The 17,617-nt window shown below is 41.0% G+C and overlaps 1 protein-coding gene across 1 annotated transcript; it reads left to right on the top strand.

Annotated features, from left to right (window-relative positions):
- The first annotated feature begins 1,220 nt into the window (after nucleotides 1-1,220).
- rogdi (rogdi atypical leucine zipper) lies at nucleotides 1,221-13,026 on the top strand. The gene is made up of 11 exons (XM_028600526.1): nucleotides 1,221-1,386; nucleotides 3,718-3,789; nucleotides 5,976-6,058; nucleotides 6,932-6,986; nucleotides 7,080-7,160; nucleotides 8,955-9,050; nucleotides 10,052-10,150; nucleotides 10,288-10,401; nucleotides 10,484-10,533; nucleotides 11,321-11,447; nucleotides 12,979-13,026. Exons 1-11 carry the CDS (start codon nucleotides 1,312-1,314, stop codon nucleotides 13,018-13,020), a joined length of 894 nt encoding a protein of 297 aa, XP_028456327.1. The 5' UTR covers nucleotides 1,221-1,311; the 3' UTR covers nucleotides 13,021-13,026.
- Nucleotides 13,027-17,617: the final 4,591 nt, after the last annotated feature.

Genomic DNA, 17,617 nt, shown 5'->3' with positions numbered 1-17,617 from the left:
CCCCCCCCTCTGTCTGACGCCCCTGTGAGCTACTGCTATACATTTAAAGGTATGCAAGACTTTAAATACTGACGCCGGTCACCGTGCTTACCGTCCATCTATGCCAAATCCGGCCCCCGGCAGGTTTTCATCCGGCCCACATTTCAATTTAGGTTCACAATAAATTTAGGCCCACCTACTTTTTGTTGCTTTTTCCAAAGTTTTTGGTGCTTTTTTGACATTGTTTCCGCTTATATCAACATACTTGTCCGCTTGCTGGCTGGGACTTTATGAGGCCCAAAATGTACGTGAGAAGACTACAGTATGTGAGACATGCAAAAATATAGTCACAATATTTGGCTTTTTCTCTTAAATAAAAGCATGTCAATATAAACTCTACATGTCTGGCCCTTGATGTGATTCTCATTTTCCTGTCTGGCCATCGGGGAAACTGAGTTTGACTGAATTGAGCTTTGAAGGGACATTCCTGCGTTTATACGTGAAGATCAGTTTACTTGGCACGGCCCATACTGTCTATGGTCACGGCACGTGGTATGCTACTTAGCTAAGCCTGTTGTATGTCTGCTGTGGCTCTGGAGTATCCAGTATATTTTCTGAAACGGTTCGTTTCAGAAAATTTTAGTTATAGTATATATTAGTTTAGTGAAAACTCTGAGTTAAATGAACGGACCCCTGGCATGACAGTGACAGTGGGAAGGCAATGTTTGTGTGACGCGGGGCGGAAGTCGTATGCCCAAATAAGGACTAATGGGTGAGGCCAGGTTAATGGTGAACGTGTGACCAGCCTAATGCTGCATTCATGTGGTTCTCGTAAAGAGCAACAGACGTACCAATCGGTATGTGGTTTGGTCGGAATTACCATTACTTTCGCAATGCGTGCCTATCTCACAGGCCTTTTGCCACAGCGCTGCGGAGTAACCGTTCAGAATGTATAACAAAATGCATCAGTCAGCATACATATATTTCTTTTTCTTAAAATGGCAAGCAGCACGCGACTGATTTTATGAAGAGGAGAAAATTAAACTAAACCATACACAGCTGGAAATATATTACGTGATGCTTATATGACCTTTATCTTTTTAATTGCCAGCATGCAAGTCGTGGCTTGACCCAAAGGGTCATTTTTATATCCTGTTTGCTACTGTTTTGGGTCCTTCGTGAGCGCATACGTTGTTTCCGACAGCACGTGAAGGCAACATATATACTCCGCCAATCAAGTAGGTAACGTTAAGTGAGAAACCTTCATCCCAAGGAGAGGATAGTGTTTTAAGGTGTTTAGAGTGTTTCCATTCCTTCTGTGTTCTGCACAACATGCTCAACCCGCAGAGGTCTCTGTCCGAGCTACCCAAGATGTCTGCTGCCAGTCAAGTGGAAAGAGCTGTGTTGGTAAGCTGTTCTGCCTCTGCGAACAACGTTAGGCAGGGAAACAACACAGCAAACGCAGCTGAATGGCTAGCTGCTTTTCTGGCTGACCCGTCGGTTAATACAACATGTGTTGGCATTCACACCAGATATTTTAATATAAGGTAGCTATTGCTAGCCTGGGCGTAAGTAGCGTATCTGCTTGTGTAGCTGCTGCTAGCCGAGAGGGACAGTAGCATCCGCGCGCTACAATGCAGGTGCTGTAGCCAGGGCTCGCGCTGTCCCTGTCATTCTGTGATGATGTTGACAATGGGCCCAGATAAACTAAGCATGTATAATGGCCTTAACACATTATCGTGACTAACGTTAACTTACCAACTGAACTCAGTTTCTCAGTTAACTCTTCTCGAGATTTACAGTTCCTTTTTGCCCTAAAGGGCCTATATTTGCACGTTTTTATCGCATTTGCTGCAAATCACACGCAATATTGTCATTTCAACGATACTCAAAGCTCACATGCGAACAAATTCGAATTCAAGTCTCTAAAATCTGGTGTATTTTCTCCCGTAATGACATTAAGCAATTATGATGTGCTTCGGAAAATAGTCATAAGTTGACACGGGTTATAACGTTAATAGTTAAAGGCTTTTAATGATTTCAAAGTTAAGTTTCCCTTTTTAAATGCTCCTGGTGTTAACCAATGGAGTTGTCGTGCTCAGTCAAATGCATATATAAGACCTAGCTAATTAAATAAATAATATGGATTCATACAGAAGAAAAATATCTCCCCACGGGATTGGGAAATACTCGTATACATATTTAACGCCGCTTAAATATTATGAAATGTTATTACAACATACCACTTTTCACAAAAACAGAGTTTAGCTCAGCAGTTTTTGTTTCAAAATGTTCTTTTCCAAAGTCTGTTTTTTATTTCACAACAGGCCAGAGCCAGTTATGTGATTGGTTGTCTGCTAATTTAGACCAGAGCAACAGCCAATCACATGGTCTGGATCTGCTCTGTTTGTCTAGAATTGACAGATAGGAAGAGAGGAAACCGTTAAGGAAAAGCTGCATTATCGAGTAAACCCACAGTAAACAAATATACATGACGTGTAGTAATGTCTGTGATTGTGAAACAAATATACAAACATTACACATGTCTGTATTTATTTATATCCATATCTATTTCATGATGTCTGATATATTTCTGTAATATTGAACACTTTGGGTCTACACATTCACTGAACTTCAGGCTTGACTGAGTGAGTCAGCACTCCTTTAACTCTGTGAAGTTCAAACTTTGATTAAAGGTGCAGTAGGTAAGACTTATAAATCTAACTGCGTGTCAATCGCTGCTCATGCACACGCATTCATTCTCCCTTGTGGGGGGAAGGGCTTAACACCTCTCAACCAGTCTGAACAAAAACGGGACCTTTTGTTTATTGCTGTTGTGTTGTACAGTTTTATTTTTAGCTATATGTGCACCTAATAAACTGGCACCTGAGTGTCCATAGAACAGGGATATTCAACAATTTTAGTCCTAAATTGGGCCAGATGGAGGAAAATGAACGGATATTCATATCCAAATTCCAATGAAGTTGGGACGTTGTGTAAAATGTAAATAAAAACAGAATACAATGATTTGCACATCCTTTTCCAACCTATATTCAATTGAATACACTACAAAGACAATATATTTAATGTTCAAATTGATACATTTTATGGTTTGTTTTTGCAAATGTTCGCTCATTTTGAAATTTATGCCTGCAACACGTTCCAAAAAAAGCTGGGACAGGGGCATATTTACCTCCTGTGTTACATCCTCTTTCCTTTTAACAACCCTCAATAAGCGTTTGGGAACCAAGGACACTAATTGTTGAAGCTTTGTAGGTGGAATTCATTCCCATTCTTGCTTGATTTACGACTTCCGTTGCTCAACAGTCCGGGTTCTCCTTATGAGGTCATAAGGAGCAAGGTTACCCCCCTCCTCTCTCTCCTCCTCAATAGCATTTAAAGCTACAGACAGCATAGGAAGGAAGAGCAGAAGTCACCCGCTGACATAATGGTTTTGATTAGACTAGATTAGATTCAACAGTGCAGGTACTAGACAAACCACAAGTGCAAAAAGCAGTAAATTGTAGAGGGATGTACAGTAATGTGTGTTTAACAGAATCTTATTTTTTTTTTTTTTTTTTTTTTTTTTTTTTTTAACAGCGTAGGGATTTATAAGTCAATGTCAAAAAGGAATAGAAACCGTAATGACTGGTTAGTCTAAAATATATGGTGCAGGTGTTGTCGTTGCTTATTGTCCTGTATTTGTTTAGTTTAATGTTTCTTTTTACTTTTTGGTAGGAGGAGGAATTCAACTGGCTGCTTAAAGAAGAAGTGCATGCTGTCCTGAAGCAGCTCCAGGATGTCCTCAAGGTAAAAGTTAAGCTTTCGTGTGCATATTAAAGGGCCATTCCACCAGTTCTACACATCAAGATATGTCTACTTGAGGTTTTCCTGGCTCAGAATGGGCCTTTTTTTTTTTTTGGGGGGTGGAGGGGGGGACGACATTGCGACGGTTGTGTGGAATAAGGTTGGCAGAAAAAAAAGGCGCTACGCTTTTCCGTGTCTATTTTTTCGCTAAGAGGAAACTCAACAAAAAGCCATTTGCCAACACTAAACCAAAGCCAGACACTGTATAGTATTAAGTTGCTGTAGCCTACATTCACTACTTCTAACCAGAGGCAGAATATAAAGTAATCTCGGAGATTATTCCTTCACAGCGCTGTGCAATGCGGGAAAATCTCAGAGCTGAACCGGGCAGACACAGCAGTTTTCATCAGACTCACCCCAGGTTAATTAAGTCTACTGCTAACTAATAACGTTACCGTCGCCAAAATAACCCCCGCAAATCAAATCCACTACTTCACTGTTAAAGATGCAGTAGGTAAAACTTATAAAACTAACTTTCTGTCATATTTGCTGAAACTTACCCTACGTTCCAGTAGAACTACATGAAGCAGGTCATAACAATTTTTAAAAATCTGGCTCCTCTGGCACCACCTACAGTCTGTAGTGTGATTTGCAAAAATCCACCGCTCCCTGTTCAGATGCACCAATCAGCGCCGGGGGGGGGTCTAACTGCGTGTCAATCACTCCTCAGGCACACGCATTCATTCGCATATTTATGGCTAAGTCCTGGATCTTCACAATCCTACCTACAGCACCTTTAACTGTCAAGCCACTAAACCTGTATGGAATTGAACACCTCTGCTGAAATGTTAAATTTGTGACGGGCACATTTTCAACGGGCATCGCACTAGTAATATAAAAGATAAGTAATATACTGTATACAAATAAAGATAAAAAGGATAAGTAATATATGAAATAAAAAAGCTAATATGTACAAATAAGATAAAGAAAGTAATATATACAATTTAAAAAAAAAAAAAAAAAAAAAAAAAAAGCTAATACGTACAATACATTAATACTAGGGCTGTCAAAATTAACGGGTTAATTTTTGCGTTAATTTTTTAATATTTAACAGCAGGCGGCGCTACTCTGTATTGTTGCCCAAGTAATGAAAACGGGCAGCTGATTGGACGAACGCGTCACATGGGTTTGTTTTCTCCGGATATTGAGAGCCAGACTGTCATGGCGGCCGTTCAGAATACGATCTCATATTGTACTAAGATAGTTCACTGAAACATGTTTCTGAAAACATTTTAAGCGAGAAATAAGCCGTGCAGTTGCTGAATCTGTCTTCATTTCAGCTCAACAAAGGTCAGTTTAGAAGATTTTCGTCAGATTTTGAGAGACTAGTCACGTCACCTCATTCCGCTCGCCATTTCCGGGTGAGTCCCGACTGCCCTGCCGCCGACTGAACTCTTGGCTCGTTGGAGATGAACTGCGCCTCGCCTGTAAAGTAGACGAGAGCAGGCGACAGCAGCCGGGGACGGTGACAAAAATCTGCTCTCAAGTCAGACAGTTTCTAGCTGTTTCCAGCAGCCTTCAGCAGGACTAAATAAGCCAAATTGTTGCTGCTGTTGTTCTGAAAGATATTAAACATTCTGAACTTAGCAGAACCTTTCCTTGTTTGTTTTTTTCTTCATATTTGCAAAGTTAAATGATTTAGCATTTAAATATCCATTATTAAAAGCTTCAGTCTCAATTTAAAAAAGCAATTAATCACGATTAATTACAGCAAATTGTGCAATTAATTAGTTAATTTTTTTTTAATCGATGGACAGCCCTAATTAATACATTTTGAATAGTGTAAATCAAATGGGTCAAAGTCCAGAGTTGTTGTGGGCAGAGTGGAGGGGGGGATGGAGAGGGGAGGGTGTTGAGCTTCCTGATTGCCTGGGGGAATGAAGCTGTTTGCCAGTCTGGTGGAACAGGCTCGGATGCTCCGGTACCTTCTCCCAGATGGCAGGAGACTGAAGAGGCTGTGTGAAGGGGGGGGGGGGGGGCTGGGGTCACCCACAAAACTGGTTGAGGCGGGTTTGGTAAATGTCCAGTGAGTGAGGGGCAGCGGGACACACCAATGATCCGCCCAGCATCCCTCACTATGCGATTTTTAAGATTTGACTCTAATAGTAAGTCTGCTCTGCCATCAACAGGAAGCATCGAGACGTTTCTCCACGCCGACGCCGGGCCTGGAGACTCAGCTCAAACAGGAAAACTTCATTCTCGGCAGCTCAACGTAATACTCCACCTCCGACCATTTTGTTAGAAGCTAGGGCTGCACGATACGAGGAAAATGTGCGTCTAACGTTGTTGAAAATCGTGAGAACGCCATTACTTGCGATAAGTAAAGAGATATTAAAGTGTACTCAGTTCTGCTGCTCTCAGTATTCTGCTGAAATACATCAAATCACTAAAACAAATGAAAGGAAATCGTTTCCAGCATTCTTTTTATTAAACAAATTGAACACTGAAGTAAATGTAACATTGGCAGCACTGGAAAAAAAAGTGACATAGTAGTGTAGTTTTCTATGTCTTCCTGTTGAGAAAGTGGCTGTCAGATGCTCGGTGATAGCTGGTTTGAAATCGCAATATCATCTGGCTCAGTAAATGCATCACAAAAGACACTGAGGTTTTTTGTTTGTTAGTTGAAAGAAAATATCAGCAGAAAACTGCACTTTAAAATGTAGCTGTCATTCTTTTTTTTTTTTTTTTAGTGGTTCCTTTTATATCCAATTCAATGTTTCATTTGTTCAATAAAAGGCAGTTGGAAATGATTTCAATCCAACCAGTGTATTTTTGCAGAATACTGCGAGCAGCACAACTGAGTACACTTTAACATCAGTTTATTTATCGCGAGTTACATAGTTATCGCCATATTCTACAACGTTATCGCATATCCCATGTTTCCCTCCTATACAGTAGTGCAGCCCTAGTTTGAAATGTGCTGAGCCACTGAATGAATGGTTAGTCATTTCCTTCATGTTGTAATAATCTTTCATATCAGGTGCCCTCCTTCACACATTGTAAAGCCTTCCCCTTGCCCTTACCTGTTCCCTATTGTTGCACTCGGTGATGTTTGAATTAACAAAATGGATGTGTTGTCTTGCAGCATGGACCAAGTGAAGGGGGTGCTGACTCTGCAGGGAGAGGCTCTGACTCAGGCTGTGAGTTTGGCTGGTTTTCATCGGGGCTAAATTCCGTTTTTATTTAAGCTAAACGCGTGCCTTGTTAATGTGTTTTTCGTTTTTTTTTAACAGGACATAAACCTGAAGGTTGCAAAGAGCAGCCAAGTGTTGCACTTCCAGTTCAGAGAGGACAAGCTGTGGAAACTGCAGCAGGTAGAGTATCTTACAGTGGTTTTTCCTTTTAGTTTGTGGAAGACTTGAGGCTGATTTATGCTTCTGCGTCGATTCGACGCCGCGAACCCTCCGCCGTAGCGCAACATTTTTTATCTTTGCGTCGAGGCGACGTTACAAGGACTGTGATTGGTCAGCTCGTCCTGTGTGTTGCTAGTCAGTGTTTCAAGCAGCCTACTGTGGGGAGTAGCAACATGCTAGTTCACTGACATCAGCTTTGTAAATAAACTCTGACATATTGTGGTTAGAGTGACCGGGTTATCCGTTTGTAAAGTGTCTATATGTCGATAACGTTTTGAAATTAGCACTTCGCCAGCAAGCGGTACTTTGTGGGCAGTTGTGCTAACTCTTGCTTTGCTAACATAACATAAACTGGCACTCGACAGTGCATTGGGTTTGCCATTGTGAGTACCATTTTTGGTGGTGAGCGACACAGACACAGGCGACACCCCCTAGCAGTATGGCGGTGAAATGCACCGCGATGCAAAAAATAAACCCGGCGCAGGAGCCACAGCGTAGCTAGCTACGCTGAGTTGACGCAGAAGCATAAAACAGCCTTTAGGTGCGCATATTTGGCAGGGGTGTTAGCCGTCCTTCCTCAAAAAAAAATGCAATTTCCAATTAAAAAAATAAAAAAATACAATTTCCCCTATACGTTTTGTCTCTTGTTTTTGTTTTTTTTTTCGTCTCTTTTTGGTAAATTCTGTTTGCTTTTGGGTTGTTTTGTGTCTCTGTGGTCATTTGGCGTCTCTTTACAGCCAGTTTGTGTCTCTTTTGTGGTAGTTTTGCGTCTCTTTTCCACATCACTGTGGACCATTATTGTCACCATATGTCTGTCTAAATATTGACATATTACTTGGAAAAGCTAGAGCAGATATTACATGAATAACACTCAAAAAGCTTAAAGACTAAACTTGCTAAAGAAGTCCAACTACAATCATTAGGTCTGAGAAAAGTCTTTTAGTTCCACTCATTGGGCTTATAGGTGCTGCACCTAAACCTTATAATGGCAGGGAAACCCCTGTGTTGGTGTGTAATGCTACACCCTGTGACGTCTGGTTATAGCTGTGAGGATAGTCAAAAACAAAATCTCTTTATAATGTGTTTTTCCACCGCAATGGACATTTTGACCGAGTAATACCACGTCAACATTCAAATGCATTTCACCATCCGTGGTGGTCCCAGCCATGTATTAACTATACACGTGGGTTGTCCTACAGGGTGTTGTTTTGCTCAAATGTTACTTTAAAATAGAAAATCTGTTGAAGTTCTTTCAGCCGTTTTAGTCTGTATATATTTGTATTTTATTTTACAGCTGATTATAGGCAAGTTAGTGTTCTGACCTCCTCCTGAGTAGAGTTTGTTAAAACCCACAGCAGATAAGAGGTTTAGCGACTTCCTCTGGAGTTTTTTTTTTTTTTTTTTATGTAGTTTCCATAGTTGTAAATAAGCTATGATGCAGTGGAATCATTACATTAGAAATTGCGTATATATCAAACCGAATTTTCCGTGTCATCCTACAAATCCAAGCACTCCCTGTGTGGAAGTTCTTAATTGCATTAGCTCAACAACCTCTGCAGCTGTGCATACCAATAGCTCTATTAACTTGTTACTAGGTCTGTCTCGATTTAAACTGTTAAAACGCAATCAAATATATGACCCACTGGTATTGGATCGGTACTCGACTGATTTTTATGAGACCATCTGTAATATAAAGTCTTGAATCCTGCCTTACTCTCACAGTTCCACCTCTCTTGTCTCGGTTCATCCCCTCAGATTCAGGATGCCAGGAACCATGTGACCCAGGCCCTGCAGTTACTTAGCAGCCGTGATGACAGCTACCACTTCAAGACAGGGGCTGAGGTTAATAAGGTATGTCGTCACGGCAACTGTGTCCTGTTCCAGTCAGTACAGAGCTCGTCCCGCATTGCCAGACCTTCATCCACAGCGCTGCGGAACAGGGTCTGGCTAGTCCACACAGCCTTCCTGGATGGGAGAAAAACGTGCTCTGGTTTATTGGCATTTCTTTAAACCAATCACAATCGTCATGGGCGTTGCTAAGCTATGCTCATGTAGGGAGGCGAGCACTGGAATTAAAATGGCTGTCTAATGCGTGATGAGATCAATATAATTTAATTGTGAGTTTAGAATGCCAACACAAAGAAAGCGGAAAGTGAGGGACATCCGTAGAGCTGTAACAATTCCAAATGTTGCTGGTCAATGAATTGTCTCAGAAATAATTGCAATAAACCATATAATTCAGTTTTATTTATAGTATCAAATCATAACGAGTTATCTCAAGACACTTTACAGACCTACTCTATCATTTACAAAGACCCAACACTTCCAGTAATTCCCTGAAATATAATTGTCTCTTTCAGTTAAATTTTAAGAAATCTTTATTTATTACTTTTTCAAACAAATTCAAGTTTTGAATGAATTCCAGGATACTTTCTTTTTCCGTGTATATCACTGTTATGTGACCCAGATAACGTACTAGTGCACAGGTACAGACTATGAAGTAAACCATGCCTCTTTTTTTTTTTTTTTTTTTTTTTTTTTTTTATTATAAACATTTAAAAAAAAAAACATTTATGAACATAAAATTGACAATGGAACATTTATCCTCATCAATAAAACCAAAGCATTAATCATTAACAAAAAAAAGAGATTAAATTAGGAGTACAAAAAATAGTCATCACTATTGGCAAAACTATGTAGTCCTCATCAAATTAGTCCTCTCTGCTTCGGTACTCACGTTCTCTTCTAACTGTATTATTATCCTGTAAGTGAAACGTCGTGGATGTAGACTAGTCCAGAGCTGAACGTGGCTGACCTCCCGGTCTCTTACTGGGTCTCTGTTCCTGCCGTAGCTCATGGATGCAGTGATGCTTCAGCTGACGAGAGCACGCAACCGCCTCACCACCCCGGCCTCCATGACGCTGCCGGAGCTGGCCACCAGTGGTCTGATGGTACAGTCCACATTACACACACACAACACACACACACAACACACACACACACACACACACGAGAGAGAGCTTGTACTGTGATTCCATATTCCCCTCGTTCCTCTGGTTCACCTCTGTCTGTCTCCTTCCATCACCAGAAAATGTTCACTCCTCCCATGCCTGGGGATGTGATGGTGAACTTTTACATCAACTTAAGCAAACTGTGCCTGACTGTCTACCAGCTTCATGTGCTGCCTCCCAACACCACTAAGGTCAGAACCTGCAACACTCTGTGAAGCCTCGCACAGCATCCTGTGACTCGTGTGTTTAATGTTTTCTCTCTCATGTTGGCAGAATTTCAAGCCAGCTGGGAGCTCAGTGTTGCACAACCCGGGAGCAATGTTGTAAGTCTTTTTCTTTCTTTCTTGCTTAGCTTCCTTAGCACTATACATTAACAAATTAAAGGTGCTGTAGGTAGGATTGGGAAGATCCAGAATTTAGCCAAAAAATGTGAACATTGACAACTTCTCAGACCCTCCCCCTTTTCTGCTAAAGCCCCAAAACGGTCTCCTAAGCCCCTCCCCCCGACAATGGAGAATAAATGTGTGTGCATGAGCAGTGATTGACACGCAGTTAGACACACCCCCTGGCCCTGATTGGTGCATCTGAAAAGGGAGCGGTGGATTTTTGTAAATCGCACTACAGGCTGTAGGTGGTGCCGGAGGAGCCAGATTTAGTTTTTTTGTTTTACTGGAACATCGGGTCAGTTTCAGCAAATATGACAGAAAGTTAGTTTTATAAGTCTTACCTGCTGCACCTTTTTAATGTAGATAATGCATACCATAAATACATACAAACTTACTGATCATACTAAATGGAATAATATTTCACTGGCTTTCCAGACTAGTTTGGAAATCAGTCTTTTAAAAATTCTGGGATTTCAGGGCAAGGCTCTGTTAGGGACTGTACCACATTTAGTGCATCTTTTAAAGATGTTTTACTTGAAATCCAGGCCATTAATGGCTGCTCGGATTACAGCACACAGAGGGAGTGTGACTTCACTCTCCGCCCAGGATGCCACTACTCCGCCATATCTTTACATAGCTAATATTAGTTTGCGGCTGTATAAACGTTCTGAATGTCGAGTACAGAACATTTCTAATCTCTCTCTCTGCTGTTTTTCCTCCACAGCGAGCTCAACAACAACCGCTTTGAGGTGAGCCACGTCCACAAGGTGGAGTGTGTGGTGCCGTGGCTCAACGACACGCTGGTGTTCTTCACCATCTCGCTGCAGCTCTGTCAGCAGCTCAAAGACAAGGTGCGGCTCTCTCCGAACATACAGCACATTCTCGCGCCATGAACGTTGAGGTGACGGAGCGCAGAACTGTTACATATAAACGAACGTCGGTTCCATTCAAGTCCGTGCTGAACCAAGCTGACCAGGGAACGTTTAAAACCAGCGGGGTACCGGCGGCCTCTAGCTCAGCCAGTAAGAGCGTGCGCCCCATGTCGGCTCAGTCCTGCAGGGGGCGCGGGTTCGAGTCCGACCCGCTGCCCTTTGCCGCGTTTCATCCCCCATCTCTCTCCCCCTTTCATGTATATCTACTGTCACTCCATAATAAAGGGAAAAAAAAAATAATCTTTAAAAAAAAAAAAAAAAAAACAGCATTGTAGCCTTTATAGCTGTAGCAGTTAGCCTATCCGGTTACACTTAACTTGAAGGTATCTACATAAGAGTGACATGACACTGTCATGAACATGTCATAAACATTATAAACAAGTCATAAAAGTTTATGACATCACGCTTCTGTCATTAAGTGTCATTCGGTTTTTGGCATGACAAGTTAAGGTTAGAGTTAGGATTCATGTGTTCATGACAGTGTCATGTCACTCTTATGTCGATACCTTCAAGTAAAGTGTTACTGCCTATGCTCTAGCATCAGGTGGTCCGATTTTTTTTTTTTTTTTTTTTTTTTTTTACATTTTTGGTAATTTCTACCTTTATTGGATAGGAAAGCTGAGATGTGAAAGGGGAGAGAGAGAGGGGGGAAGACATGCAGGAAAACCGTTTCGATTCGAACCCTGGACCTTCCGCGCCAAGGCATTAACCTCTGCACATGTGCGCCCTCTCTACCAACTGAGCTAAAGGCCACAGATTTAGCAAGCGTTTATCCATCAAACAAAGCCTCCCAGGCGAGCTGCTGGTGTTGTCTGCTAACACCGTGTAGAAGTTGGTTCCTCTATGTGTGAGGAAATGATCACGCTGACTTGAGAAAAACCGCTGGTTTATAAAGAATACAAAAAAACACGTGAACAGATCGACATTGAGCTAGTTTTCTTACATGACTGAGAACTAGACTGAAGCGGAGTACGTTCACTGGCGTTGCCTTAGATACTGTGGCCCTAAATCACCAAAAACAGACCCTTTTTTTTCCCCCACAAATGATCTACACTTAGCGTACAAAGCATTCAGGTAGCAGCTTGTCGCGTTTAGCCGGTGCTGACCGTTACCTTCACTGGTTTAAAAAAACAAAAAACAACGTTGACTGAAGCGGGTCATATGAACTGTCACACATTAACATTAATTCAGTCCAGCTCAGACAGTTGTATGAGTAACTTGACGGCAGCCCAAAATCAAAGGTTTTTAATCCCAGTTCTTAGATATTTAATGGTGCTGTTAATGTCCAGGGATCTGGTCATTGTCCCAGCTTGTGAAGGGATTTGGAGGCTACTATAATTGGCCTGAAATACACTATATGGCCACACAGGAGTTTATTAAGGATAATTAACTTTGCATGTGTAGTTGTGTATCAATCTAACTTTGCTCCTCTGTCCTCCCATCCCTGCAGATTTCGGTCTTCTCCAGCTTCTGGAATTACAGAGCCTTCTAACCCCCCTCCTGTCCATCCTCCAGAGACATGGTCACACACAAGTGTAAGGGACACCCTGGGGAGCTTTTTATTTTTATATATATATATATATTTATCATGCACTCATTCAGTTTCAAGTGTTGCATGATTAGCTGAAGTAGCCAATTAAACCCCAACTGATATACGCCCAGTTGTGTTAGCCCAGCTGTGTGTGTGTGTGTGTGTGTGTGTGTGTGTGTGTGTGTGTGTGTGTGTGTGTGTGTGTGTGTGTGTGTGTGTGTGTGTGTGTGTGTGTGTGTGTGTGTGTGTGTGTGTGTGTGTGTTATGTGTGTGTGTTATGTGTGTGTGTTTAGTGAACTTGTGTGTGTTTGTCTGGTTCTTAATTAATGTTCTCCTGTTAACAATATTTGTTTGTTTAGTGAACTTAGTATTTGTCTGGTTCTTATTAAGTTCTCCTGTGAACTGGGTTGTTTGTGTAGAACACTAATTTGTGCACTCAGGGCTGGAAGACTAAGCAGTAATAAGAGGTCGCAGTGGTCACTGTTTTCTTTGTGTTTTTTTTTAAATTTTATTTATTTTTAATACTTTTGAGTTCCCTCACAGCTATTTTTTTTTTTTTTTAGGTGTTTTTTTTTTTTTTTTTCATCTTTTGCATTCCCTAACAATGTAATTGTACTTTCTTTAAAAGGGCATTTCAGCAGTTTTTGCCTAGTCATGTGAGAACATTCTCACCGCTCATTGGTTAGAAATGTGTGGAGTCAAAAAGTGAACCTAGGAGTAGGGTTGGGCGTTTTATTTTTATTTTTTGATTTGAACAATTCCGATTCCAATTCTGATCGTTCCTTTTGGTTCGGCTTCTTGCGCCGCCTTCCCACTGGCGCTTGAAATCCGCTCCGTACTACGCAATAGGCCCCCCAGCGGACGTCGTACTACACCGTTGAAAAGCGTGGAAACGAGTAGAACTAAAATGGTCGGAGAGACTAGAAGGACTGATCAGTGTCTGAATGACCTCTCTGAGGAGGGCTATAGAGATATGGAAATAGAAAGGCTGCTGTGTGGAGAGAAGTTGCCCAGCACGTTGACATGTCACGTCGGTTAAATGTGATACAGCGGTATAATGTCAATAGTTCGATATCCGTTGCTAACTAACCAATTAGCATTATCAGGTTTGCTTATCAGTACCACAGCAACGCTAACTTCCGCTGGAATTGTCAGATAGGAGCCGTCCGTAGCCTGTCGCAAGAGTTCCATTTTTCTTTTTTTTTTTTTTTTTTTTTTTGACCAACTGAAGCGATTTTTTTTTTTTCGCACCGCACTCGTTCAGACCCGGTTCGGACCCGTTCGCATGCGGTCTCCGAATCTCCACAGGAAATGAATAACTTCCGGGCGTTTCGCAGCCGTATCGGAGCTGATTTCAACTGCCAGCGTGAAGGCGGCGTTAACATCGATTCTCGATTCCGATTCTTCGATCGGTGGAGTTGAAACAGGTCACATGCTTATCTCACAGAAAAGAGGAACATTTTATTTTGTTTCAATTGTGATTTTTTTTTTTTATTTAATTTTTTCTTTCAACGTAAAATAAAGACTTCAGATCGCCGCTTACTGTGCTCCATAGCTGCAACACAACAAGCCCCTGGAACGGTTGCTGCCGAAACCAAAACTGCTGCGTGTTAAATTTGGAACCGATGATCGGATTTGAAACGTAAAACGATTCCAAGTTGTAACCGGTTCGGCAGACTTCCATCCATTCTCCGGCCAGCTGTTAACAACAGTTGATTTTGATCATTCGCATCCCAGAATGCAAAGCTCACCTGGCTCCGGGTGCCATTTAGGTCCCACTAGCAGAGTTGCATCAGATTGAGGTCGGATCACATTCCCACCACAAACTGAGGGCTTGAATCCATTTGTGAGCAGACCGTTTCTTCTAAACAGCGGTGTAGTCCGTACGAGAAGTCTGTGTTCGACCTGGAAGTGCAGCATTTGAAAGAAGTGGGCATTTACTGGAATAAAACACATTGAGTTGCATTATGGGATGTGTAAGAGTGTTTTTGGGCCTATATTAGGAACTAAAATTTAGGATTTTTCTACCTCCTATTGCACGTTTTTTGAGAAAAAAGTGGCAAAACCATCTAATTGTTGAAAAAAAGCGACAAAAACCTAAAAAAAAAAAAAAAAAAAGAGACAAAACGTCAAAAAGCGGCAAAAACTCAAAAAAGGCGACGTCAAAAAAAACTTGTCGTAGAAAGCGAAAAAAACATTGATACCTTTTTTTAAAAAGGAATAAAAACTTTGAAGAGAATATATATATATATATATATATATATATATATATATAAATAAAAAAATTAGGCCCATGTGTTTAGTAAAACAGACACTGATGGTGCAGCGCTGTAATGTACCTCTTTATATGAAGCCTTTTTTTCTACCCAAAATGCTTTGTGCTGGTCAGGGGGTACTGAGTTTGGGAACCACTGCTCTAGATGACACTCCTCACCTCCTGTTAGGAGGCAAACACCCCCACCCCCCATCTGAGAATTTATTTTAAATTTCACTAATTCCTTAATAATGCTCACTTTACTTAAATTCCACTTTAAAGCGCTGGGTGATGCACCGTATATGGGAAATGCGGGAGGGAGGGGGAGTCTTAGCTGTGAGGGGATGCAGTAGTATTAGGAAAACATGTCCCACTGTGATGTTTTCGGGTATACAAGCATCCTCATTCACTGACAGTACAGTATCATCTGTGAGGACCAGATCCAGTGTCTGCCCTTCCACACACACACACACACACACACACGCTTTGATGTAGAAAAGCTGTGGAGTTCACCTTCAATGCTGGAGGGTGAAGTCAGTTCCATATGAGATGGATGGGAGGGATCACGCCTGGTTAAGCACTTATTGTGAGCGTTCATGTCATCAAGATGGCCGTGTTATTCCACAGCTGGTCGTGTGAGAAATGAAAATACTGAGCATTTATAATACGACACCATATCCAATACATTTGGGTTTAATGACATTTAACAACAGTCATTTCATATTTGGTTTTCAGGCGCGTCTATAATATTCAGTGTCAAGTTGGATGAATTAAAACTTTTCGAGAACCTGAGTCTCCCAGTCCTAATTAGAACTTGGATGTAGGGCTGGGCAACATATCGATATTATTTCAACATCCATATGTGAGGCTAGATGTCGTCTTAGATTTTGGATATTGTAATATGACACACAAGTGTTGTCTTCTCAAGTGTTGTTAAAGGGTCATTTCATTTTGTTTTAACCTGGACCCTATTTTCCCGTTTTTGTGACTAAGTGACTGATAGGAACAACAATCTATGAAACTGGTCCAGTATTATACAGTGAACGCTGTAACCAGCAGCCACAGACCAGGCTGAAATGTTAACCTATGGGACAAATGTGCATCGTCAGTTTGGTCCACTAAAAGTGCTCGTTTTGCCGCTGACTGTCTCAGATTAATATTCTAAGTGTCTGACAACATTATGGAAAGGATCCCTACAGAGATGGACCTTTAAAACCTCTTTGAGACCTTTCCGTTTAACCAGAAACAGCTCTGAGGTCACTAGAGCTAAACCCACCAGAGTCCATTTAAAAAAACAATACTTTTAGCATGTATAGAACCAACATATTTTCAAATGTAAATCAGTAAACTATGTGTTTATTTTAACCAAAACTAGAGTTGTGATGGCTGGAAAAGTGGAAAGACGACCCACAACAGCTTTTCATAGTTTTTATTTTGTTTCTGTCCACTTTGAATGAAGTGTATTTTACGATGCTAAAATCACCGTTTATTTACATGGAGTCTGGTGATTGCGGATATTTTTAAAAAAAAAAAAAAAAAAAGGATCTTACTCAACAGAAAGGTCGACCTCCTTAGAAATCATTTCTATAATGTTGTCAGACACGTAGAATATTAATCTGAGCCTGTCAGTGGAAAAACAAGCACTTTAGTGAAGGTAAAGACAAGCTGGACGATTGTCCCATTAACTTACATTGTAGCTCGTTTCACCCCTGCCTACTGCAGCGAACTCTCTCAATACTGGACCAATGTCAAAGATTGTTGTTCCCATCAGTCACTTAGACACCAAAGGTCCATATCTTGAAAAAGAACCAATAGTCAACCCTACAATATCGCCGCAATATCGACATTGAAGTATATGTTCAAAAATATCGTGATATTTGATTTTCTCCATATCGCCCAGCTAAATATATATCTAATATGTGTATGATGTGGAGACTGAAGCAGGGCTGTGTTTAGTTTCTTGGTGCATTTCGTTTGTTGGTTAGTTGGTTGTTTATTGCCCCATTTGGTGAAAATGACACCATTCCCATTCCCTGTTTGTTACTGCATTGATATGTCTAATATGATAAGCTGCTTGTCATGTCTGCTGATGTAATAATTGATTTCAGGTGTTTGTTCTGTGTTTAATATTTATTTTTACTCGTTTTGCACACGTGTTGTTGATTCCCTGTGAACACTAATCCAATCATGAACAAACGACTTCATTCCAGTAAGTGTTAAATCTATTTTAAAAAGCTGCTTGTCATATATAAAATGTGGAAATTATTTATCTAATATATGTTCAATAAAAATATTCTAAACAAT

Source organism: Perca flavescens, chromosome 15 (genome assembly GCF_004354835.1).
Source record: "Perca flavescens isolate YP-PL-M2 chromosome 15, PFLA_1.0, whole genome shotgun sequence".
NCBI lineage: Eukaryota > Metazoa > Chordata > Actinopteri > Perciformes > Percidae > Perca > Perca flavescens.
The sequence above is the reverse complement of the archived record's forward strand: the minus strand, read 5'-3'. Positions and strand labels throughout refer to the sequence as shown.

Excerpts from the sequence above, each read along its gene's own strand:
- rogdi (XM_028600526.1), top strand. The coding sequence starts at position 1,312 with ATGCTCAACCCGCAGAGGTCTCTGTCCGAGCTACCCAAGATGTCTGCT. Across the intron at positions 9,051-10,051 it reads CAGGGGCTGAGGTTAATAAG|CTCATGGATGCAGTGATGCT; the intron begins GTATGTCGTCAC and ends TTCCTGCCGTAG. Across the intron at positions 10,151-10,287 it reads TGGCCACCAGTGGTCTGATG|AAAATGTTCACTCCTCCCAT; the intron begins GTACAGTCCACA and ends TTCCATCACCAG.